The sequence below is a fragment of the Podarcis tiliguerta genome, assembly GCF_965153285.1.
Source record: "Podarcis tiliguerta genome assembly, chromosome: 2".
NCBI lineage: Eukaryota > Metazoa > Chordata > Lepidosauria > Squamata > Lacertidae > Podarcis > Podarcis tiliguerta.
The window spans coordinates 79,062,122-79,087,710 of record NC_139535.1 but is presented as its reverse complement, the minus strand read 5'-3'; the positions used below and the strand labels follow the sequence as shown (position 1 = coordinate 79,087,710).

At 42.5% G+C, this 25,589-nt stretch overlaps 1 protein-coding gene across 1 annotated transcript in view; it reads right to left on the bottom strand.

Moving 5' to 3' along the window:
* Nucleotides 1-24,041: 24,041 nt before the first annotated feature.
* Nucleotides 24,042-25,589, bottom strand: part of LOC310672960 (phospholipid-transporting ATPase VB-like) — a 52,048-nt gene continuing 50,500 nt past the window's right edge. The window contains exon 21 of the mRNA XM_083430704.1: nucleotides 24,042-25,117. Coding sequence (XP_083286830.1) covers nucleotides 24,670-25,117 — 448 coding nt within the window. The 3' untranslated portion in view covers nucleotides 24,042-24,669. The remainder of the gene's footprint in view (nucleotides 25,118-25,589) is intronic.

The window sequence follows — 25,589 nt, the reverse complement described above, 5'->3', positions numbered from 1 at the left end:
TATGGTTTGCAGTTTGGCACATTGTAATGAAATTGTTACGGCCTTTGGTTAATACAATAAGCTCTTTGATGATGATTAAAAAGTTACCATTTGGGTTTTTTCTGGATTTAGAATCACTTCCAGCAAGAGATGCTTTGTGAATATTGCATGCCTCTTTCTTTCCAAGAGCTTTCTGCAGCATGGGTTAAAGTACTCAATAACAAATGGTTTCTTTTTAACTTTTAAAAGATTGGTTTTCTATGAAGTGGGTGTTGAAATTTTTCTGGTCATTCCCCAGTACTGGAGACAAGCTGCAGTTAAAAATTGCAGAGATAAAGGGCATCCTAGTATCAATGGATCTGAAATGATTGATTCTTAGATAATTCAATAACTATTGGTACCAAGCCAGAAACTGAAAATAACAGCACATTTATTAATCAGAGCAAACGGCCTTGTACTTCAGTAATGGAAAAAGAAAGGTATGTAATAAATCATATCTGAGAGAATAAATTGAAAGGAATTATAAGTCCTTTAAAACCATTATTACATGCAGAGAAGGCAGAATAAGAGGTTAGAAAATGGGAATATTTGTCCCCAACTACTAGATCATATAGAAATAACTGACAACGTAACTGGATACAAATGATGTTGTAGAAGGCATGAATGTTTAGTTATATGATTAAATGAAGTATATTGATATTCACTTGTTTTATTTTCTTCTAATCTGTACCAGTGAATTGTACTGTAGCACTTTAATGTGACCCCTGCCCCCACATTTTGTTACACATCTAGTGTGTAACTACCTATTGGTTCCATCCTGTGATGAAAGGGATCTGTCAGTAGAACAGGGAAAGAGGCAATTTTGGACAATTCCTCTTCTACCCTGCAGTCCCCAATGCTCTCAAATCTGACGTGCTGACGGGTCTCCCAGTCTTTTGGAGGTGATTTGGGAGGGAAGGGGAACAGCTGAAATGTGTCTCCCCCATCTGCCAGTGAAGGGACATCCATTGGATACCACCCCATATAAGACTTTTCGGTTAAAAGGAAAAGACTGGGAGAGAGGGAGCGAGGGGCCTTATCCATGGCACACCAGGCTTCACTGTGAGTTGGAGGCTGTTCAAGTCAAATTTTCCAGGGAACCATCCACAGGACATACATTAGTAGCAACCATCTGTCATGGACTTGGTTGGATGCCGAGGAGGGGTGGGAAGCACCAGCTGGGGATCCCCCAAGGGAACCCCCAGGGGAAGAAGGCTCAGAGCCAGGGGAGTGGTGGTGGGACAACAATGAATGGTCAGAGGGAGAAGAGGGATCAGATTGGGAAAAGGATGTGTCAGAAGCTGAAGAGGGAACTGGATTTAGTGAGCAGGAAGAGGCTGGGGCAGAGTCAGTCCAGGCTCAGAGGCCAAAGAGGAGGCTGGAGGCCAAGAGGCAGTGATGAGGCAAGCTGCTGAAGAATCGAGGCAGTTTCCCTCTCCTGCTGCAACAACCTGTCCTCTCCCTTGATCTCTCCAAACATGCTGAGAAATGGAGAGGGTGGAGCAACAAGAGGCAGGAGATGACACCTTAGGTTGCTGGGGAAGGAACCAGGGGAAGAGCCTTAGAGAGTGATGGGAAGGCAGGAACTTATAGTCCTTGCTACTGCTTCATTGGGGCAAGACCTACTGGGAAGAGCTGGTGTGACCACTAGGACTAAGCTGTTTTGTTTCTTTGAATAAAGAATTACCTTCACTGAGATTGGGTTTTTATTGTTTTATTGCTGACCTAAACCTGACTCCAGCTCCTGACACGCTCTCACTTTTCCTTTCAAAGAGTGAATTCTGATATGCAGGAGCCTGGAATACCAATCCTCTCTTGCTTCTCAACTGTGCTCTTTCTGGTTGCTTCTCCTACTTAATTAAAAGTTCCTCCCCATCAATGTCCCCTGCTCCTCTGGCTGTTCTATGATGTTCATTACCAATGGAGGGGAGGGATGTCAGTGATGGGAACGTGGGGCAAAGGAACAGAGGACAAATTACATTGGACCTCTGGAATGCCCACGCAAAGCAATTCTTTGGTAATTAAGAATTTCAAGGATTGATGCTGAATTCACTGAGGTATGGACCAGTCGTAGCCAACTCTGCTTGTGAAACTGTGTATTTAATTTTGGATTATGCCCTTTTGTGAACCTGCTTGGGGGGGATAGAAGGAGGAGAAGGTAGTACTGGGGGTGGGGGAAGGAAAAAGAAGGTAAAGGAAATAACCTTTTCCTCCAGCATCCCCACATGGTATGAAATCCGCAATCAGCAGCAATTTAGAACAAATACATTCACTTCTTCAGGAAGTCTGGACCAATCATGATAGTTCATTTCTGGTCAGGATTAATTCGGGATGAATCTCCACAGTCATTCAATAGCAATCACCACAGTTCATCCCCAGTCAGAAGCAATTAATTACAAGTTGTCTCCAGCAGTAGTGTCAAGGTCATCGATAATCATTCTTGTAGGAAGCAGAGAAAAGTGGGGGAAGGAAGGAGAGAGGGCAAGAAGAGGAGGGATGAGGAAAAGGGTAGGATGAGAGAAAGACAGAGGAAAGGAGACACAGAGAAATTCAGAAGGCAGGAAGGGAATACAAAAAGGCAAGGATGGAAATTAAGGGAAGGGATAAAGAAATTTAAAAAGCACGAATGCAATGATGTAAAAAATATATTGAGTGTGGTCTTCACCATGTTTACCTAGAATAATTGCAATTGAATTCACTGGGGCTTACTCCCAAGTAAGTGGGGTTCAGATTGCAGCATAAATTTTAAATATGAAAAGTTACACACAAGACGGATAGTTATTGTTGGACTCAGTGGGATCAGAAATGCTTGCGATGACAGAATGATTGCCATAGAACTATGCTGAATTCCTCCCATTGTTTAGAGATCTCCTAAGTAATTTAATGTTTCATGGGTTATATCTAGTACCTTGATCGGGTTCGTTTGTATCAGAATTCACAAAGAACAAATTCAGGCATGCTGATTTTAGTCTTTTGAGAAGCCCTGTGTAGAATAAGTGCCACACTTCTCATCATTATAAACTTTTATGAGCCAGGCCACACATACCATACCCATCATGGGGCATATGCTGCGGCCTCTGCTTCATCCTCACTGAGATATCCATGTGGTGATGCTATGTCAGGTGCTCCTCCTAGACCAGCCTTTCTCAGCCTTGGGCCCACAGATGTTGTTGGATTACAACTCCTATCATCCCTGACCACTGGTCTTGCTAGCTAGGGATGATGGGAGTTGTAGAAGAGTTCCTCATGGCCTTGCTGTTTTTGTCAACATTCCCATGATGGGTATTATGGGCAGCCTGTCTGTAACACGCAGGCAATTTTGATCCAAGAAATTAGTAGATATTGGTTGTACTCTCATAATTTTTGTGTGCCTCTTATGTTCCAGGGCTGCTCTCATCTGTGGCACCCCAATAAAATTATGGAATGAGGGCAACTGCTGGACTTTGAATGTCTTATCTTGATTAAAAGATTGGCCCAATTTGGATTTCACTCCGTTCAGTTTCATAACCTCTTTAATATTTTCAGTGCAGAGTAGTCACTGGTTAAGCTGCTTGTTTCCTGCCAAGTTCAAAAGGGAAAGTCTTTTTATGTTGGAGCTGAATTAGAGCAATATATGACCATAAAATTATACTTAGATTTAGACTTGCCCCATGGAAATCTTTGCTCTTTAATACAGATTTTATTAAGGAAATGTGACAGCAGTTATTGTGTAACAATGATGTTGAATGAAAAAGGCAAAAAGCAAAGAAAGGTAACCATGATGCCTTTCTACATGATGCTCAAACGCAGGAGATAAAGGAGGGTGCCAAAGGGGCTGATTTTGAACTGGAACCAACTGAAAATAGAGAACTAGGTGCAACAGATAAACACAAATTCCTTGATTTTAGAGCTGTCTCTAGCCATATTGTGTGGGCTGACTAAGGAAAGCTTTTGATTTGAAATGAAAGAATTGATTCTTTGGAATCAAAAGGTGCAGTCATGGAAAACCACCCTTTAAAAACCACAACATCAAGTGACAGTCTGTGTGAAATGCCGCAGTCACATTGGGTTGTTGCCAACTAAGTTATACTCAGAGTAGCCCCACTGAAATTAATGGACCTAAGTTATTCATGTCCATTATTTTCAGTGGATCTCCTCTGAGTAGAACTAAAATTGGATGCAACCCATTGTCTTACACCAAACACATTTTAGTGGAGATAGTTCACATGTTGATGTGCAAGCCTTTGATGGAAGGCTGACATCACATTCTGCATCAACTCAACCCTAGGGAATGCCAACACTAGACAACAAGACCCACTCTTCCTTCAGTTGGTGGTACCAGCACCAGGTTATGATACGAAGCAGGATGAGGTCAATATCAGCGGCCATTTCTCTAGTTGCTAGTAATTCCTCTTCTCTATGATCACATGCCCTTCTGAGGGGAAATTCACTATAGGACATGTATGCCAGCAATATTACAACTACTCTAAAAAACTAGTAATTCATATATTTTGCTAGAAGGATGAAGGGGCGGAGAAAAAAAGCTGAAGTTAACAGAATGAACAATTAAAACACAGCTGGACAGTTAAGTAAAATGAAACCCATAATTAATGAGATACATGAAATACTCCTCCCTCTCTAAAATAAAAGTAATTTAAATATTCAGTGTATTAGTACTGCCAGTACTATAGAATTTCTCACCAAACTGTTAAACACTTGACATTAGGCTATGCATGTTTTCAAATATGTTGTTCGCCGCCAATTTTGCAGCCTCAGGCTCTTCCCTCCAGCTCTACATTCGCATCCCCTTTTGCATTCTACTTGCACCTGCAATCCTTGCTACCTCCTCTGACCCCAATTTTCTTGCTCCGTTTCCTATATCCCCATTTTAATTAAGAGCTGGAAGAAATGCAGTGTTCATCCTTCCTCGACCCCCAAGTTCCCTTTGCAAATACTAGTGTGTTTTTAGCGCCGCAGTGAGCGCCAGTGTTGTGGGGGAAGAGAGGTTGTCGAGGTATACAGTTCAGACCCATGTAATTTGGCGACGGAATGGAAATGATCCACCTGGGGGAAAGGAACATATTGCTTTGTATAGGATTAAATTCTTTGGCTTGTGTTTTGCAGTAGGTCAGATAATGAAATTTGTCCCTTTTGGCTTCCGAATACATGACTCAATTAATCTTGTTACAATATGTTTGCTTCTCAAAAACGGCAGCAACCGCTGCCTTCCATATGTTTTGAAGTTGTCCCGTTGCCCTTCCTTTCTGGTTGCAGGTTGCCTGTAGAACGCTGTAGTTCTGGTAAAATCACTCCTCCTGCTACATTTCAGACCAGCATTCAATTTAAGTTTTTGTACCGCAGCTGCCCAACAAAATGCTGCCGGAAAGAAGCATCCACTGACTTGCAGAGCAGTTTTTCCAAAAAAATGTAAAAAGTTTATACACTCTTCAAAGGCCCCCAAAGCCTTCTTGTTGGCATCCATCTGTCTTGAGAGATAATGGAGTGTGCCTCTGGGGGAGAAGTCAAACCACTGTGTTAGCAGCATCGAAGTGACCTCCCCAGGGTGTAAGTCTGGCCAGTGTGTATGGAGGTCCTAGGCTGCCCTGATGACAAGACCCCCCCTCTTGGCCTCACTGATATGGTCCAAAGGAAACCAGAGCCATATGTTTAGCACCAACTTGGCTGCAGGAGTTGCCAGAAGGTGCCTTAGGGACTCCACTCTGGATTTGTGAAGGGTTTACTCTTTAACCTTTTATTCTCCATAAGATATCCTGCAAGGTAATAGAGGTTTAAGATCAGAGTTTTCATTCTCCTAGATGGGCTACCTTCACAGGTTGACGAGCCCCATCTGCCCCTCGCTTCCCTCTACAGCACATGCAGAAACTGCCTTATTGACCGTTGGATCCACTATTGGTTTCGTCTGCACAATCCACTGGAGCTTGCCTTCACACGCTGGACAAGTTCTTACTGAGGGTTTGAGACCCATTGGCTACCTTCACCTGGTTTAGCTGGCCAATGAAGTTGTTCTCAGGGTGTGGCTGCTGTTGCATGCTGACAGCTTCTAGGAGCCACAGGTAAGAGCTGAGTGCAGGGTGGGGACCAAAGGTCGACAAACAACCTCAGAAGGAGGATGACGTATCTTTTATTTGCAGGGAGTTTTCAGTGTAGGGAAGCAATAGAAAAGATGTAGGCCCCTTCAACAATCTGAAGTGGTGCAGTCCACTTCAGCATTCCTTCAGCTTGCCCAGAGGGCAAATGATTTCTCCTCCTTCCTGCTAGGCTTCCTGTTACTCTGTGATACTGCAGTGACTTCAAAAGCACATTGGCAATGCTCTAAGGAGGCTTGTGTAAGAAATGTTTTGCAAAATTAAATAACAAAGTGATGTACTTTTACGGCAACTGTGGTGAATAATTGTGGCTTAATATTTTATTCACTCCACCCTCACCACAAATTGATTTCTGTCATAATTATTTAGTTTTAGCAGCAGATGTTTTCTGGTAGCATAGCACAGTAGGAAAGGCCTTTTGCTCAAATCCTTAAAAAACAACGACAGTTTCTTTATTTTTTGCTGGAGCTTTCCCTCTCACAGCGCAAGCCCAAAGGCGATATTGATACCTATTATAAAATGCAGGTCTTGTTCCAATGCAAAATGATGTGCCAATGCATAATAGGATGCTACTTTGAGGCACCGATTTGTTTACTTCTGAATTCATTGACATGCACAGCACCAAGGCAAGCCAAGCGCTTTCCTGGATGAGTATTGTCAGATACGTGGGCAGGTGGTCCCTAAAGAGACTGATCAGTCATGCAGAGCCAGACTTTCTCAAGGCCCTTTACTTTACCTTTGCAGAGTAATCCATGCCTGCATCAGCACTTCCGCTAGAAACCATTACTTAAGGAATTTCTAACTCATCCGTGAGAAGTTTTGGGGCTATAAGTGTCCATACAAGTTCTTTGTCTGGAGATGACAGTGGAATTCACTAAGGGGTAAGGGGTAAGGATAAGGAAGGGAGGAGTGGAGGAACCCTGTTTCAGGAGTGCAGTAAGGAGCATCAGTTTGGTTTCAGAGACTTATTCAACTCAGAGTATTTAATTTCCACAGTGCAGGCTGCAAACTACTATTTGATAGGAATTTAAGCAAATCAAAATAATCCTAGGATGACTGCTTCATATTTTCTCCTTAAATATATCTTCTCCTGAATTAGTGTAATATTAGCTGAGGTAAACTCACCAGAGGCAATCTAATTTAATTAATTTTCAACCAAGCTGGATAAGTTTTATGAAGGATAAAATATAATGAGTTTTACTCTTAGTCCGCAGTAATGATCCATCAGGGTCAGGAAGCTTTTCCTGCCCCTCCCTTCTTTGCTAAAGATTTTTGTTTTGTTTTTCTTCTAAAGCCTCTTCGGTGTCAACAACTGGAGAAGGGGCTACTGGATTGTGTGAATATGTGCTACCCTAGAGGGCTAAAATGTTTTCCTTTGAGGAAATGGTGGATGGATTTTGCTTATACAGGAATGGCTTTATCCAGATGTAGTTGCATACTACAGTTGTCGGAGAATGCTGAACTAAATAGGCCTTTGGAGTTAGGCTCTTCCTATGTTTTTATGACATGTACCTCTATCTGTGTTTGCAATGGTAAACAACCAAAACAGCAGCTTATGGATCTCCACTGGGGGGAGTTGCACCAATTAAGTGTGCGCATCTAGTTCACACATCTGGTATGGCAGCTAGTTGACATCTCCCCATGGCATAGTTGTGTGATTCTCTTATGGGATGTTGCATAAGTCACTTGTGCCCCCATTTTCAACACTTCCTGTAAAGTACAAAGCTACAGATTGTTAAACAAAGAAACACTTCTGGTTTCAGTGGAACTTTAGCATGCTTGGCCAGACATCCTATGTTCTTCATTTGTCATTTTGAATGCCAAAAATTGTGATCCTGTAGCTGAGGCTCCAATACTTTGGCCACCTCATGAGAAGAGACGACTCCCTGGAAAAGACCCTAATGTTGGGAAAGATGGAGGGCACAAGGAGAAGGGGATGACAGAGGACGAGATGTTTGGATAGTGTTCTCAAAGCTACCAGCATGAGTCTGACCAAACTGCGGGAGGCAGTGGAAGACAGGAGTGCCTGGCGTGCTCTGGTCCATGGGGGTCACGAAGAGTTGGACACGACTAAATGACTAAACAACAACGTGCATGAACTCAGGAGCAAGTCTCATTGAAATCAATGAAATATTTCTAAGAAAAAAATGCTTAGAACCACAAATCATGTCTAATGAGTTACCCTTTTGTTTTCCTCAACTTCCTAAGCACATATTGAAAGAAAAAAAGAGTGTTTCCGCAGACATTTTGTTCCATGCTCAGATAATTGAACAAATGCAAAAGCTGAAGTGCATGTCATTGCCAGTATTTGAACATTATTTTTCTTCTGCTGAACCCAGTTAACTAATTTGTGGCACAAAAGAAATATCACTGGACTATTAATCCTTATAATATATGGCAGTAAGCAAGAGGAAGAGAAATAAGCATGTATTTCACTTAATGAAGAATAACGAGAATAGATTCTTATCTGACGTTTATACTTTCAACAAGTATTTTGTAACAAAAGTATTTCCCATTTGAAATTAAAGCCTCAAATAAATTTTATGAAGTAGGAATCTGAGAAAGATGCTGTCCGAAGGATGCCATTCTTCCCAAGGAGACAAAAAGATGGCTGTTTTAAATTTGTAAAGGGGAATTAATTGAAACGTCTTCATTTAAATACATGCAAATTTAAAATTTCTCCTCAGTTAGTTGAACTTAAAGGGGAAAAAATAACCCCCACAAGCAGACAAGGATTAAAAACCCAAAGAAAATGATCTGAAAGACAGGGCTTCCTTCCAGACAAATATGTTTTCTATGGGAGTATCTATTGCATTAGGAGAACAGGCTTAGCACCTGAAAGAGGCATGAAGCTCCACTGAGTAGGGGACGTAATGAACGTAGAAGTGTATATCCTTTTCTGCAATTAAAACTTTCTCCCTCAGTCGTGGGAAGGCAGAGCTGAAAGTGGATTACATTGGGTTTTTTTTAATTACCATTAATATTTTTGTGGTATTGTAAGTCTGCAATTTACACACATTTAATTTGTGTGAATTTTAGGCAAGTGGTATTTTTTTTTAATGAATAAAAAGGGGACAGAAAAGGGATGAGGTTCCGGGGAAAATGGATTTGGCAATCTCACCTGCCATTGAACCCTATATGTTGGGTTGACTATACATGATTTTGGCTTTAGGTTCAATCCCCGGCACATAACGCCTGCATAAGTTGCCAGCTTACTGTACTTCAGATTCTGATCTTATTAAGAACTCTGGGTCATTAGCTGAAACTGGGCAGCCATGGATTCTGGGGAGAAAAAACACACGAAGGAACTTCACAGAATTCACTAAAGGAGCTCACTGCCTCAAGTTGGAATGACTGTCCTCTGGCATAGATCGCTTTAGAAGGGGATGGTTAGACACAAGGAAAGGAAGGCAGCCTCTGAGGAGAGCACAAAGCCACCAAAATGTAGAGAGATGTTGAAGGCGCAGCAGGCAGAGAGCATTACATTGAAACCCTACAAAAATTGTGAATTCTTCATAGGGCCGGTCCTACTGTTAGGCAGAGTGAGGTGGCTACTGAGGGGTGGGGTGGCAGAGAACAGTGGTAAGGCATTTTGTGTGTCATCAGGACCCCCCAAAGCTGGATGTGTTGGAGGGTACTGCCTCACCACAGTCATTACAGTGAGACTCAACGGCTGATCTGGTTGGCTTCTGTCAGTGGAATGCATCTTTGGCAGTAAATTGTCCTATGTTGGTCCTGACTTTCCCCTCTTATTATAGGCAACTTCAGTGCAGTTAGGGATGAAATTACTTCAGGTCACAGTAAAAAGCCAATATACAATATACAAGCAGTGACACAAGGGTAAAGGTAAAGGGACTCCTGACCATTAGGTCCAGTCGTGACTGACTCTGGGGTTGTGGCACTCATCTCGCTTTATTGGCTGAGGGAGCCAGCATACAGCTTCCGGGTCATGTGGCCAGCATGACTAAGCCACTTCTGGCGAACCAGAGCAGCGCACGGAAATGCCATTTACGTTCCCGCTTGCACTTTCACATGCTTTCGAACTGCTAGGTAGGCAGGAGCAGGGACTGAGCAACGGCAGCTCACCCCATCGCAGGGATTCAAACTGCCAACCTTCTGATCAGCAGGTCCTAGGCTCTGTGGTTTAACTCACAGCACCACCCACGTCCTGACACAAGGGTAGAGAGTGTGTTTGTGTCATAGCTGTCAACTTTTCCCTTTTCTTGTGAGGAATCCTTTTTAGAATAAGGGAATACCCCTTTAAAAAAGGGAAACGTTGACAGCTATGGTTTGTGTGTGTGTTGTAGAGCTTGAACACATGATAAAGAAATGCATTATGAGGTGTTAAAGAAGGAGCCATGGTTCATGTGTGAGAGAAACACATCACTGGAGGGAAAGGGCTCGTACATCTCAAACTCACAAGGGGATACATGGAGGTGAGCCAGCACTGTACAAGGCAACTAACCACACTTCCCTCTGGCTTACAGCCCGGATTGAATAAGTCCATGAGAAATCAACTGAACATCTCAGGTCTATACGTTTCTTTAGCCAATCACTACATAACTTTGTGTTAAACTGTTAATTGCAAATACAATGGGACTGTCTTCAGAGCCAGGAATCTAATGTCCCTCTTGGGGAGGAAAAAGGCTATTTGAAATAGCAATTTCCCATATTGCTTTTACATCAGCATTGTCTTAATGCTCCATTTGTCTTACTCCTGGACCTTAACACATGCAGAACAAACATTGGCACACTTTTAAATTTTTTATTAGGCAATTAATGTGTAGCGAATGGGAAATTTATAATAATAAACATTAAATGTTAAGGCAGCCTTAGTGCCTTTTAGTTGCCATGAGAATTAACTCTGCAGCTTTCAATGTCCTTGATTCCAGGCTTAAGCACATTTACTTGCAAGTAAGTACTGCTGATATTGCTGGGGATTTCTTCCGCATCAAGGCTATGTGCATACAATGGGTGTGGGGACTGGAAGTAGTTACAAGTACAACCAGAAAAGGAAGTAGCGGGCCTGGGAACAAAGAGTTTTGCAACCAAATACATTTGTTACCTGATATTAGGTTAAACACTCATGTGTTAGCTAGCAGAACAACAATAGTTAATTATCAACCCATCAGTTCAGAGACCACTTAGTACTTCAGTGGAATTTCCCCATGTTAAAGCCTTCAGTACTAACACATTTAGGCATTCCCCATTTCAGTGTCAATTAAACAATTATACTTAACAGGATGTTAGTGGCTCCCCATGTCAAATACAGATCTCATTGACATCGTTTGCTGTGTGAACTGGGTGAAACACTGTCCCTTCCCTTTGCACCCATCAGCCTTACTGATATTTGTTTGACATGCACTTGATTGAAGAGGAGTAAAACCGTGGCACACCACAATTCACAATTTGCATGCTTGGGAATCTGTAGAGAGCGGCCAGTGATAGAAATGTTGGCAGATTTTATGGCCCATGCATCAGCTACAGCAGGTCCATCTGCAGCTGTAATCTCAAGAGCTGCTTACCAATCAGTCTCAGAACATACTAATTGCCCAGGCCTAGGGCTGCCGTCTTCTCATCAGTGCTTCATGCCTAGTAATGTAACAGCAGAGAAACAGAAGCGGGGAAATTCATTTACATGATTTTGATTTCTGCACAAATCTTACCCTAAAAGGGCACAGCTGTCACTATATTTGTCAACATCAGCAAGTGATTATGTAAAGAAGGCCTAATTGTACTTTTGACTTTGTCTTGTCATAGCCTTGAGAGACCGATAGATGGACCACTTGGACTGTGCTTCCTAGCAACAGCGGCTGCAGAATGCAGAATTATCCTGACTTTCCTAAGCTTGTTATTTTCCCTAATAATAGAGTGAGAATATATAGGGAGAAAATTAGCCAAGGGAGGAAAAAAACTCCCGATTCCTCTTTGTTGGATTGTCAGTTTAATTTATTCCTGAGTACAATGTACCTGAGGAATGATAAGAAACAACTTTGATATCATTCTAAATAAATAAAAAGGTTATGTAACCCAATCTCTCTGGTTCCTGGAGATGGTTTCTGTTTATCCAGTTGTCGCTTAACCACTGCAGCAGTCATATAATGGGAGAAAATAGGAGCTATCTTGACTGACATATATTCGTCTACCAGGGAAGGCAAGATGTAATATAAAAAGGAGGCTTGCTGCAGTCCCTCCACTGTGGTTTGAGCCTGGCTTAATCCCAATTTTGCAGTTGAGATGGCAAACGTGTACTAGCAAAGAGAATATAGTTTCAGCCTGTCCCTCCCCGTCATGCTTCAGATAGGCCCTTGCAAACACACAGTTGGAGCTCTGAGCAACTTGGAGTGGCATGGGGGCTTTAAGAGGAAAAAACAGTTTCTGAGAGGTAGGACTTCAGTAAGCAGCAACCACCCTTCTCCAAATCACCTGTTGCTGAAACAGTCAATTAAAGTGACCGTTGGAATTTTGTTACCTGCATTTATGGATTGATTAATTTTTTTACATGTCACACTTTCTGCCTCAAAAGACGTGCTCAATGCAGCTTACAGCCTTTGATAAATACAGCACAATTCCCTTGACACAAACCTGTTTTTTGGCCCTGAATAATCGGTGGTTATGCCATCTGGTTCAGAATCCTTTTCTCACAGTGGCCAGACTGTGGGACACTTGCAAGCAGGACATGAGGACAGGAGCCCTGTCCCCTCCTATGGCTTCCAGCAGCTGGCATTCATAAGCATTCATAAGCAACCTCCTTAGTGATTTTCCAGAGATTATTGGTTTTTTCAAGCCTTTGGCTCACTGATAGTTCTGAATGACTCATTCGTTACTGAAACAGCTATGGCCCTCTCCCCCTGGCCTGGCCCAGTTGACTGAAGAACCTCAAAAATAGACAAGACGTGCATGGTTATTGCTGATGTGATAACCACAACATTTGTACTGCACTGATTGGTTAGTAAAGTACACCAGCTTTCAGCCACCTAGAATCAGAAATGCAGTTTAAAAATTCATACATAGTGCAGCAACACTGCATAATGATTTAATATAACTTCAGACTTAGAGAGTGTCCCTTTAGAGCCCAGTATTTCAGAGTAATAAGGTGGATAAAAATGAGATTATGCTCTAACTCTGGGGGGAAATCTTCATGTACCCTTTTTGTTCCCCTGATTTTAGCAATTAGTTAAATGCATTCATGCAAATTTCATCCACCTTTCATTCTCTCTTCTTACATTTGATTTCCCAAACACATGGAATACAAAAATCAAATCATATCGCTGCATGAATTAAAACAAAAGGCTGAAACACAAACCCCTCCCCAGCCAGGTTTCAGAACGTCTTAAAACATATTTGCAGAGTAAATCAAATTCCTTTCCTATCAAAAATGATTGCCCAAATCTGCAATCTGAACAGAGGCATATCCTTCTGGGTGTGCAGATAAAAAACTCTGTGCTAAACTGTGGTTTATTGTGGAAGAAAGGGGAGGAAAATGGAAGTCACTCAATGATGACAAGATACTTTATTTTACAGTTTGAAGGGAGAAGCTATATTTCCTGGATTGCTAGACTAAATAGGAAGAGATCCAAAGTGTGGAAAGTGATGCTTTTTAGGGGACCAATTTTGCAGATGACACTGACTGCAAGCTTTTTGAATGACAGCAAATTATGTAACAGAAAGACAGCTCCTTCTACCGCAGTACGCAGAGCAAGGTTATTTACTAATGCAAACATTTTATCCATCTTAAGGAGGTGGGCGGCTTAATAGCAAAACTCTTTAGTACCTTAAGTACCCATAAACCAATATATTATCAGCACACAGTGAGAGGCCATTGTAATGTGAGATGTGGGACAACTCTAATGGGGTGTGTTGGTGGAGGGCGGGAAGAGTGGGAGTTTCAAAAGTATACATGTCAAGCTTCCCAGAAACACACAGTTTGTAAACCTCAGAGCAGGTGCAGTGGAGCACTTCCAAAGGGCTGAGGGCTTATGATAGTTGTTTTAATAAATGGTCTGCATCGTCTAGGTAGACAGTCCCAGAGGGAATACTGCTCCATGCAGGAAGTGACACTGTGACCTGTTGTCTATTCTTAACAGAGCTTTCTCTAACACATTGCACCTGCGTGCTTGGCTAAAACCCTTACCCAAATGATTAATTATGAAGCAGTGCTAATTTTTAAAAAGTGAAGTTAAGACATTTGCTTTAATGAAAGCTAAAGTGGGTGATTTCCATGAGGTCTTTTTATAGGAGGAAGTATTTTAATTTGTTCCTACACTTATAGCATGTCCTTCTAATGTCTATATATTACTCAGGGAAGTTTATAATAGTTGAAATTTACAATCTTGCAATAAAAACAACCATCTGTGAACGGCCCTGAGACCTCTGGGTATAGGGTGGTATATAAATTCAATAAAACAAACAAACAAACAAACAAACAAATAAAACACAACACGATATAACAGAGAGACAGACTCAGCAGGTCGAAGTTCACCACTCAAAAATATTATCTGCCTGGCAGGTGTGAAGCTGCTGTAGCCCATGAGTTGCACAAGATCCAGCACCTTTGAGAAGCCTTTCTGGTTTAGGATGTAGTCTCTTCTCAGCAATTTGAACATCAAGACATAATTATTATTCCTATTATTTATCCACATATCTAGGCCTGGCACAGGTATGGACAAGCCATGGTGACGTGGGCTGCTGTCTGGAATACGGTTGTTTGAGCGTCAGAGACACTTACTGAGCACTTCTCACAGCATCACTGACGAATATAAACACAAGACATGCGTATGCATAAACCTAGAAAGAGTCCGACTAAATTGGTCCAAAGGCCCATCTGCTTCAGCCTCCTGCATTCACAGTGGCCAACCAGTTTGCAACAAGAACCTGATGATTGCCACTGGTGGTTCCCAGCAACTGGTAGGCAGAGGCACATGGCCTCCAGCCACAGTGCAGGCAAACCATGGCCAACCTGGAGAATAGCCACTGATAGCCTTATCCTTCACATACTTATAAACCTGACCATTACTGCGTCATGTTTTAGCAAATCCCATAGTTTAACAATGTGCTGTGTGAAGTTGTCCTGCCTTGACTTTTCCAACCTTTGGCTTCATTGGCTGACTCTGGGTTTTGGAATTATGAGAAGAGGAGAAAAGGTCTCTCTATCCATCTCTGTCCTTTCTCCCTTCACATTTTTTAGCCTTCCAAATGAATTTCTCCTCTTCTATGCACACACTATGACCCTAGAACCCATACGCAGCATCAGATTTCACACGGGCATCATAGAAATGGACGTGACCTTCCCATAGGCGACCTATGGTTTGAAGCAAGTGACATAGGTGCTTCAAAGAAGGTGCTAGACAACTTGCTTTTGAAAACTTTCAAGAAAGAAGCTTTCATCTACTGAATATTCTAATGCTTAGCAAAGTTCTCTCTTGTGTTTAACTTGTGGGAGACAGCTGCTGCTCTCTAGCCCTGCTTTTGAATTTCCCTTAGGCACTTACTTGGTTAGTCACTGTGGGTAACAGGATGCTAATCTACATGGACCTTGGGTCTGATCCAGCAGGGCTCTTCTAATGCTGATGACTTGCATCTGATGAAGTAGGTTATTACCTCCAAAAGGTAACATTGATGGTGTTTCAGTTGCCCCAGAGCTTTGTTAAAATCTGTCGTTTCAAAAACATCACGTCTTCTTATGTTCAATAAGAAATGACCTGAGTTGCACTTCTCATGTTAAAGTGCAGATTAGAACTTGGTTGTCCGCTGGATTTTTGCACTTCTTCTAATGCTGCAATGCAATTCCCAGCAGTTTCTATGTATCAAAACACACATTTTAAAATATGTTGTTTCGGGAGGATGAAAATTATTTCACAAATGAATGTGGAAATGGAAGAGAATGGAATTATAGGAGTAAAAATGTGCAAAAGGGACATGGGCAAGGAATGGATGAATTTGTCCGTCCCTGCTGAGAACTCCCAGTTTGTGCCTGGAGCACAGATCATGCAGGCCAGACTATCCCGTTTACACTAAAGCTATCCCCATCTCCAATGTGTGTGGACTGAACATCATGCCTTTGCATGGGAACATGCAGGACAATCCTGCAAAGACTACTGTGCCTAGAGGCACCCTTTGAACTAGACACCTGGCTAAGCCATGTTCAGTGACAACTCTTCCTTTACAGCTTCACGACATTTTGTAGTGGAAATGTTTATGTGAAATTGGACACTGACAATTTCACAGTAAATTTTGCACAGAGAATCTAATAGCAAATAAGTTCTTTCTTACCATGGGGATATTTAAGAGGGAAGAAAAAGAAGAAGGGATAAGCAGATTTGAGGTATGAAGAAAACAAACTCTCTCTGCTTTGAATACTAAATGGCAGATAACCAGTACATTTTCCTGGTCTTGGATCATGACTTTGTGTGGCTGGGGTGCTCAACATCTGAGCCATGGCTTGGGTCAGGCTCACAGAACTTGAGCATGATATTGGTAACTGATGTATTAGGGGGCATCCAGCTGTGTAATTTTGTGCACAAGCTTTTACTAATCGTCATAAGGGTTGCTGCCAGCTTCCGTGCAAAACACAATATGGTAGCAGATGTAGTGGGATTTAAGGGGGATTTGTCAGACTTTGTGGTGGGTTCTTGCAGTGGCGCTAGCAAAAGCTGTAAAAACCATACATGGCTTTCTTGAACTGGTTCTCTACATTTCCCTGCCTATCACCAGATTGCCAAATCAATAGGTTAGGAAGCATTTACAGTGGAATACAGAATTATTCATGTTACTATTTATCCAATATCTCAAAAAGGAAAAAAGTCTAAGCATAAATATTTACAATGTTTCAATTACTGTCGGCATAGCAGCTGGCAGCCATGACACTTGGATCTGCAAATCAATATTTATGAGCCTTTGAATGCTTAGAGTACACCTGGCCATTAGTCTGAATTGACTGGTTTATTGTCTTAACACTCTTTAGAACAATGATAAACATCTTTAAACAACTCTTTGCTGAAGATATCTTGATTATAGCCTTGCACTGAGCACTTGCAAAGAGGGCTGGCAGCTGTCGGTTCTGGTTTAGAAACAACCCCGTTAGTAGGATGCTCAGAAGGAAAACCTATGAGATGGTAAATGATGGCTGTGCAAAATGTGAGCAGAAGGGGGAAACCACGGTGGGGATACAGCGGCAGAGGTCAACAACCATGTCATTACTCGGAGAGCAACACATTTGTATTAATTGGGTTGAAAGTGGCAACACCTTAGATTCAAATTGTTTTCTTGAAGGAGACTGCACAAGCAGAATGCAAACATTGACAAAAGGCAAATTGGGTATTCTAGACATGCCTTGCTGCTGTTGTTTGTGTTTTCACAGGGAAGAGATTCTCCGCAATGGCTTTGTGTCGGGGTTTTGTTTTGTTCGACTGCTCGAAATCTGAGCACATGGCTTTGCACTGACCTAATTGCCACCGGCTTATTCTTAAAGATGTTTACTCGGGAGTATGTCCTACAGAATTATTGCATCCTGTTAAGCCTGCTTAGCAATGCCATCTTAGCCCTCCTCTCTGCACGCCCCACTTCTGGCTTTCTCCATGGCAACTCCCATGCAGCTACAGGCACACATAGAAGTCTTTCACCCTATTGCCATGCCAAAGCCACTTACTAGTGGCAGCTAGACTGGTGACTGGGAGCAGCCGCCGAGACCTCATAACACCGGTCTTGAAAGACCTACACTGGCTCCCAGTGTGTTTCCGAGCACAATTCAAAGTGTTGGTGCTGACCTTTAAAGCCCTAAACAGCCTTGGTCCAGTATATCTGAAGGAGCGTCTCCACCCCCATCGTTCTGCCCGGACACTGAGGTCCAGTGCCGAGGGTCTTCTAGCGGTTCCCTCACTGTGAGAAGCGAAGTTACAGGGAACCAGGCAGAGGGCCTTCTTGGTAGTGGCACCCGCCCTGTGGAACGCCCTCCCATCAGATGTCAAAGCGATAAACAACTACCTGACATTCAGAAGACATCTGAAGGCAGCCCTGTTTAGGAAACTTTTAATGCTTAATAGACTATTGCATTTTAATATTCTGTTGGAAGCCGCCCAGAGTGGCTGTGGAAACCCAGCCAGATGGGTGGGGTATAAATAATTTATTATTATTATTATTATTATTATTATTATTATTATTATTATTATCAATGAAGCTGTAGCTTGATTTCACTCAACACTATTATCCAGTGTGCGTCATTCCAACTGCTCCCAGAAGCCGCATATCTGCAACTGCCTGGTCCATCACAATGCTGCAGTAAGCATAGCCTACAGGTAGATGGCTTTGTGTACACACCACTGGCTAGGAGCAGCTATAGACGTGGCAACAGCCATATTATTAGGGCAGCAGTGGCTTTCCTCTGGTCCTCTAAATGTTGCTGGACCATAGTTCTCATCAACCTAGCCAGCAGGGCCAGTGGTCAGGGAAGATGTGAGCTTTAAGTCCAGCAGTGTCTAGGCGGCCATTGGCAAGCTGCTCCTATACAAGAGGCATGTGCAAAGGGGGGCTTAGGATGCTATGTTTCATATCTGTAAATTGCCTTTGGACTTTGCTTACATTATTTATGCGAATGCTTGATCAGTATTAATGTGGAAGGAAAGGACCTGTGATATATGGAATGCAAATGAGCACTGTGGTCAACGTAGGGTGTGCGAAAGAAGTTGTGTTATGGACCAGTTTGAAGCAAGAAGCACTTTTTAAGCCTCACATCTGAAACCACCCCAAGACTGCAAGTCTTTGACTTGCACTCCAAGGCTTTGCAACTCTGCTCACTAGATAAACTGGCTTTTAGAAGCCCTAGCTCTCAGAAACATCTGTGTTTCTTCCTTGTTGTTCTTTTGCTGAGCATCCAGCCTGAGGAATAGTAAAATATAACTCAAAAGCCTGCATATTACATTTTGAATACCAGTCTGAAAAAAAGAGAGCTGCTATTCTCCTTGTTGTGGGGTTTTTGTGGTGGTTGTCCAGAACGGCTGCTGGTATTTGATCTTGTTCACTGCGTGAGCCTTCTCAGGAATAGTGATGCCACTAGGTGGCACTGTTACATATAGCCACCTTCATCTTTAGTTTTTTTGGGGGAGGAAGGTTTGATTAGATCTCTTAAGAGGAGCAATGTGGCAGAAGGTGAATCATTATGATTTCTGCCTTGGTGTCTGATTATAGGCAGCTCTTGAGGCAGAACTATTCTCTGTTGGGTAGAAATTTCCAAAACCTATATTTTCTCCTCCTCCGAATTATCAAATTATGATATACAATTTCTGTTGTATTTTTTTTAAAAAAACATATAGTGTGCATAGTATTCCCTGGTCTTTAATTCTGACAATATGCTGATCCACCAGGGGCAGAAGTGGTTTTCTGAAGCTGAGTGTCCATTGGCCTGGACTAGCAATCTCTTGAGGTCAGCTCAAGATGGATTTGATATATGAATGGTGCTGATGTTGGTGGTGAAACCCACACACAAACTATATGAATACTGGATTGCATCTGGGGGTGCTCTGGAGTGAGGTGTGTGACATGATAAAGGTTACTTGCTAAGGACCTGTGATATATGGGATGCAAATGAGCACTGTGGTCAACGTAGGGTGTGCGAACGAAGTTGTGTTATGGACCAGTTGCTGACACGGGCTTTGATCTAGTGGTGCAGCAATAAAACTGCTGGCACATCTGCAAAGCTAAGCAGGGTCTGGTCTGGTTTCAAATTGGATGGGAGAAGAGATTCCTGCATTGCAGGTGGTTGGACTAGATGACCCTTGGGATCCCCTCCAATTTTATTATTTCCTTCTCTGTTCTCTCTGGGAAACAGGATGGCAAAGTAAAAAAGAGGCCCCCATATCTGTAGAAGAGGGGATTTCAGTTTACGTGACTAGCTACGCCTGCTGTAATTATATGTTATGCCCAGCTGTTAAAGGTGCAGGAGTGCTTGACGTCTTTTTCACCCCTCCCCCTAAGAATGGGGGAGAAATTCAATTCAGATGACATTTAAAGGCAAACCTACAGAATTCCCACTTACCAAAATGATACAAGAACCAAAACACAGCTATCCTTTGAAATCCACACTTCTCTGAATTTCACAGTGCAGTTCTCTTCACCCCCTCTGCCCCCCCCCCCCAGATGACTTATGTTGCCTTCAGGATCTCCTGCAAGTCAAGAGAGGAGTAATGTGCAGCACACTGCTATTGTTTACTCAGAAGTAAGTCGATTGGGTTCACTGTGGCTTTCCTCCAGGTAAGTGCATATAGAACTGCAGGCTTCAGATTAGCATGGAGTAGTTTTAGGACTTTTGTACCCATCTGCCCACCTTATACTATCTGAAAACAAAAGGTACATATGGACCAGGTAGTCTTGGGGAATTGTGGTTCCTGGGCACTGTTTTCTGCATGCTGTCCAACAATTCACCACTGTGCCGCATGTGACATCAGGCCAAAGTAGAGATTATCTTTCCCATACATTTGTGAAGTGCCTTAATTGAGACCAGTGCTCTTTCTTCCTCAAATCTTTTTAAATCTAAGTATAACTTTGTGAGGAGTCCATTTCCCAAGAAGTGGATTGAATGTCCAGGACTTGGCCTAGGGGTGGAAAATGGCTGACAGCGAATATTTTAGTATTGTCTGCTATTATACACTCCCCCCTTGCTTTAAAAGGGAACTTCAAAAGAACTGGTGGCAAAGGTTTAAACAAAGATGACTTGCTAGCTTTTATAACCACAGACCTGATTGCTCTATTTTAAATAAACAGGGTCCTTTAGAAGCACAAAAGTGCTACTTGGATCCTTTCCTGTTGTCATTAGGTTGATTCATTAATTAGCATGACTGCTAACAGAATTACCAGGGCTTTTTGCCTTTGTTAGATACACGGAAGAATGGATGTGATGGAGACATGGACTGGAAACAGGTGGATGGTTGCTCAACGTCCCAAAACGCCAGTTCCATATCCCTTACTGGCAGCACAGAACTTTTTTCTTTGAAAAAAGCACAGCAGGGAATGCTCCTACAAAAGCAAGCACCCCCCCACTCCCGTTTCATTGTGGAAAATGCTGAGTCCCATCATTCTGGAGTCTTTTAAGTTTTAGGGAAAGCTGTATACTTGAAAGTGAGAAGATGGAGCATACTGTAAACTAGGCAAAGCCCAAACTTTGCTCGCTCATAACTGCACATTTTAACTCTCCAACATCTAAGCTTCTTTTTCATGTGGGATGTTTGTTTTCTGCTTAAGTACTACAAAAGGTAGCTAGACTTGGAAAACTGACAATGGCATTGGAGTCTTAGATATGTCTGCTCAAAAGTTAGTCCAACTGAATCCAATATGACTTATTCTCAGGTATGCCTGTCTAGGATCGAAGCCTCAATGCATGCTACTGTTTAACTGCATTATTTCACGTCTCTGCTTTTGAGCCTGTTAACAAAAGTGAAAAATTAGTAGCCAAAAATTTCATGCCTGTATTCATGTTATCACAGCTTGAAAAAGATGTTTCAACTGATAAGAAACCACCAACTTTTATTCTCGCTTTCAGGACCATACAGGACAGAAAATAGCTAAATTGCTCAGTGCTAGCATTAAATATGTATGCATTGCTCAGTGCCAGCATTACATATTTATGCTTGATAGCCAAGTTTCTGGGTATGTTCACGACTGTATTGTACATGCTTAGTGGTTGTTTTTTTTTTTAAAAAAAACTTCCTAAAGCTGCAGATTCAAAGCAAATGCTGTAATTTATGCAGAAGCCAGTGTGGTGTCAAGGCTACAGGGGCTCAGGGAACACAAAGAGAAACATGAAGGGTCATATCTGACCTCCTCTGACCCGAGGTTCCTGACCCCTGGACTAGAGTGCCAGATTAGGACACACCAGCCCCCAATGCACCCTCAAAATCTGCTCCAAGGGAAGCAGATACAATTTTTAAGTTAAAAAACCATGAAAAATTAGCATTTTGTGTCATTTTCTCCTAATATGCATATATGAATTGGATTTTAACATACATGCATATCTATGTAAGCAGTTTTCCTCATTATAATGCATTTTGGTTTGCTATTTTAGCAAATTATGCATTGTTTAAAATATATGCATTTCTGTACTCACTTCCCCTAATATGCAAAATTTGTGCACATTTAGGTTTTTTGCATTTTTTGCAGAAGTCCATCTCAAAATTTGGAGAAGAATGAATTGCAAAGCACACCTAGATTTCTGATCATCTGCAGTTTTGGGACCTGCCAATTAGCTGGTTTGCATCAACACAACCAAACTGAATTTTCCTGTATCCCTCCCTCCTCAAGTAAAAGCAAGCATTACTTGAGGAACTCTAAGGTAACACTTGAGATGCTGAGAAGCTGACAAAGATGCTGGGTGGTTCTTGTCTTCTTATTTAACTTAGAACAGCTACTGCTTCTGATCCTGAGAGTTAATGACCTGTTGAGCTCATCTCTTCTTTCAGGAGATGTTGCCTTCATGTTTTCCGGCTTAGCAAACCTGCGGGTTTTCAACTCTCTGTGGTGCGATGCGCTGTTAATTTTAAAGGCATTATGCTTTGAGAAAATCTAGGCAAAAGGTGAGCAGCAATGTCATTGGGTGGCCCAGTTACTGAATAGCTGGTGCCTGAACTAAACGGATCCTACACCAGTGACAAAGGGGGGAGGCACTTAAAGGCTGTGGCTCCATTTTACTTTTGCATCTTTTCTTTGTAAATAAATAAAGCGACGGGTTTATTTTGTGCCTCTTAATTGAATGAATTGGGTTTCTGAATTAGGGAGATGCTAAAGGAATGCAGGCAAGTTGGACACTGATGATGCCTCTGTTGAAAACAATACATTTCCATAGCATTTTAAGTGCAAGCAGTGCTTTAGAAATCATTATCCCAACAATGTCAGTTCAGTCAGTTTCTGGGGAGGTTGCAGCGTTTTGTTGGCACTCCTTAGAATGCCTTAGCTCTCCTTCAGGCATTCCAAAGTGGTGACAATCAATATATGAGCATGCTAACGCCAATCCTTCTTTTGCCATTTTTGTCACCTTCCAATGCATGGAAGGTGACCTGTCTGTAGCAGCGAGATTTTTGTATCTGTAGAGGCTGCCCACACATTATAGAACTTGCATTTTCCAGGGTTCTAAAACACATGGGGAGCCCACACAGACACAAAAGGCTCCCTGATGCAGGTAGCTACCGTACTTTTCCGTGTATAAGACTATGTTTTCCCCCTTTAAAAATCATGCCAAAAAGTGGGAGTTGTCTTATACATGGGCAGTGCATAGGGTGGATGTTTGATTGGTTGCTGCCGAGGTTGTCAGTGGCTATTGTGTGTGTTATTGGTTGCTGCATCAATGGATGGTGTTGATTGGCTGACACTCCGGCAGTTGGGCGGGCGATTGGTAGCTTCTGCCGCCAATGGGACAGATGGGAGGTGGATTTAGCGATGCATGTGGGTGAGCAATTTTAGGCAATCCCCCCTAAAAAAAGCTCAATAACCCTGGGTAAGCCTCCCCCCAAAAAGCTCAAGAACTCTGGGCCATCTCCCCCCATTTTCTTAAATCTGAGTCCCCTAAAATAGGGGGCATCTTATACATGGAGGCATCTTATAGACGGAAAAGTACGGTACTTTTCTCAAGTTGGAAGATGAGAAAAATGGCTGCAGAAGGGGGTGGAGCTAGCACACATCCTCATTGGATCCTCTCTCCTCACTACAACATCTGAAGACAAGAAATGTGGTGTGTCCATGTTTGGGAGATACTGAAAACTGCAGTTGAAGAGGAGTGGAATAAACACACTCATTCCTAGTGCCAACTCTCACGTGGTCTGATGTGGTCTCTTTTGGGAAATAATTCATCTGAAACCAATGGACCTTACATCAAAGTAAGTGTGCTAGGGATTAGGGGGTTGATTACACAAATAACCAAACATATATCTGTTCAATTAGTAATGGACTACACACACACACTTATAAAAACATTTTATAAAATACTTTTACACATGGTTATGAATGTTGAATTGCAAAATGCCCAGGTTGATGAATTCAGCACTGTTGACTTATTTCATTCTGGTCTTTAAAACTGATTATTTTTGCTGTAATCTGGAGAAATTCCTAGGAAACAATTCTATAGTAGTGGCGAAATGGATCAAAACTGTATTGCAGCCATGTAGCTGCCAATCAGCAGAAGGCTCAGAGTGACATGTTTAGGGTCAGATTCAGAAGACAGAAGGGGCTCATTATTGGATAAAGCAAAATAGTTCTCCTCAGGTTATACTGTCCGTTTCCAAGGAAATAGTGCATTTCACATTGACGAAGGGATTCTTGCATAATATTTTTCCAAGTTGTTTGGAACTTCTCTTCCTCACAGTAAGTTCACTTGCACATACCGGAGGAACAGCACATTGTGAAGATAAAACACACTGTTCCGCCAGGCTGGTGAGATTATACTTTAGGTCTCTCTTTCCACAAGGCATTGCCATTTAATATAAATAGAAATTCTATCTTCCCTCTGCTACCTTTGCTCACCATGTGGGAGGTGGAGGATGTGCAGAGAAGCAATTTCAATTTCTTTTAATCAAAAACTCAAGCTCTTTCATAGAGTCACTGCACTCACAGACCGCCGGTGGCTCCTTTGACTGGAATTTTCAGCGCCATTGGTCAGGAGGCCAGAAAAGGGCTTTGCTGGTATACTTTGCCCAGGAGATGCATCTGCTGACAGGAAACCGGCAGCCACATCCTCTTCCCCACCCCACCATTTGGTGTAGTCATTGCCTCCTCTGTTTGATGCCTGGTTCCTGAGGGCTTCTTGTTCTGGAGGACAGAGACCTTGAAAAGTGTGCTCTGCTGCAATGTCAGGTGAAGACACACCCATGTTTGCAATGGGTCCTTCAGGCCCATCATTGCAGACACCTTGGCCTTGTTCCCTCAATTTCCATTTCTTTATTTCCCAGTCCTGTTGTTCTTTAGGGAGCTTATCCAAGTGTTGTGCTTTCACAATGGGCGATACCTCAAAAGTTCCCTGAAGAGCCAAGATAAGATACCTAAACAAACAAACAAACAAACAAACAAACAACTTTAGTAGTACCCTCATAAAAACAAGCTTTCACTCTTCCTGGTTCTCCTATTCTGTAGATATCTGATGAGGTAGTATATAGTGAGTGGTAAAGGTAAAGGTACCCCTGCCCGTACGGGCCAGTCTTGACAGACTCTAGGGTTGTGCGCCCATCTCACTCAAAGAGGCCGGGGGCCAGCGCTGTCCGAAGACACTTCCGGGTCACGTGGCCAGCGTGACAATGCTGCTCTGGCGAGCCAGAGCCGCACACGGAAACGCTGTTTACCTTCCCGCTAGTAAGCGGTCCCTATTTATCTACTTGCACCCGGGAGTGCTTTCAAACTGCTAGGTTGACAGGCGCTGGGACCAAACAACGGGAGCGCACCCCGCCGCGGGGATTCAAACCGTCGACCTTTCGATCGGCAAGCCCTAGGTGCTGAGGCTTTTACCCACAGCGCCAC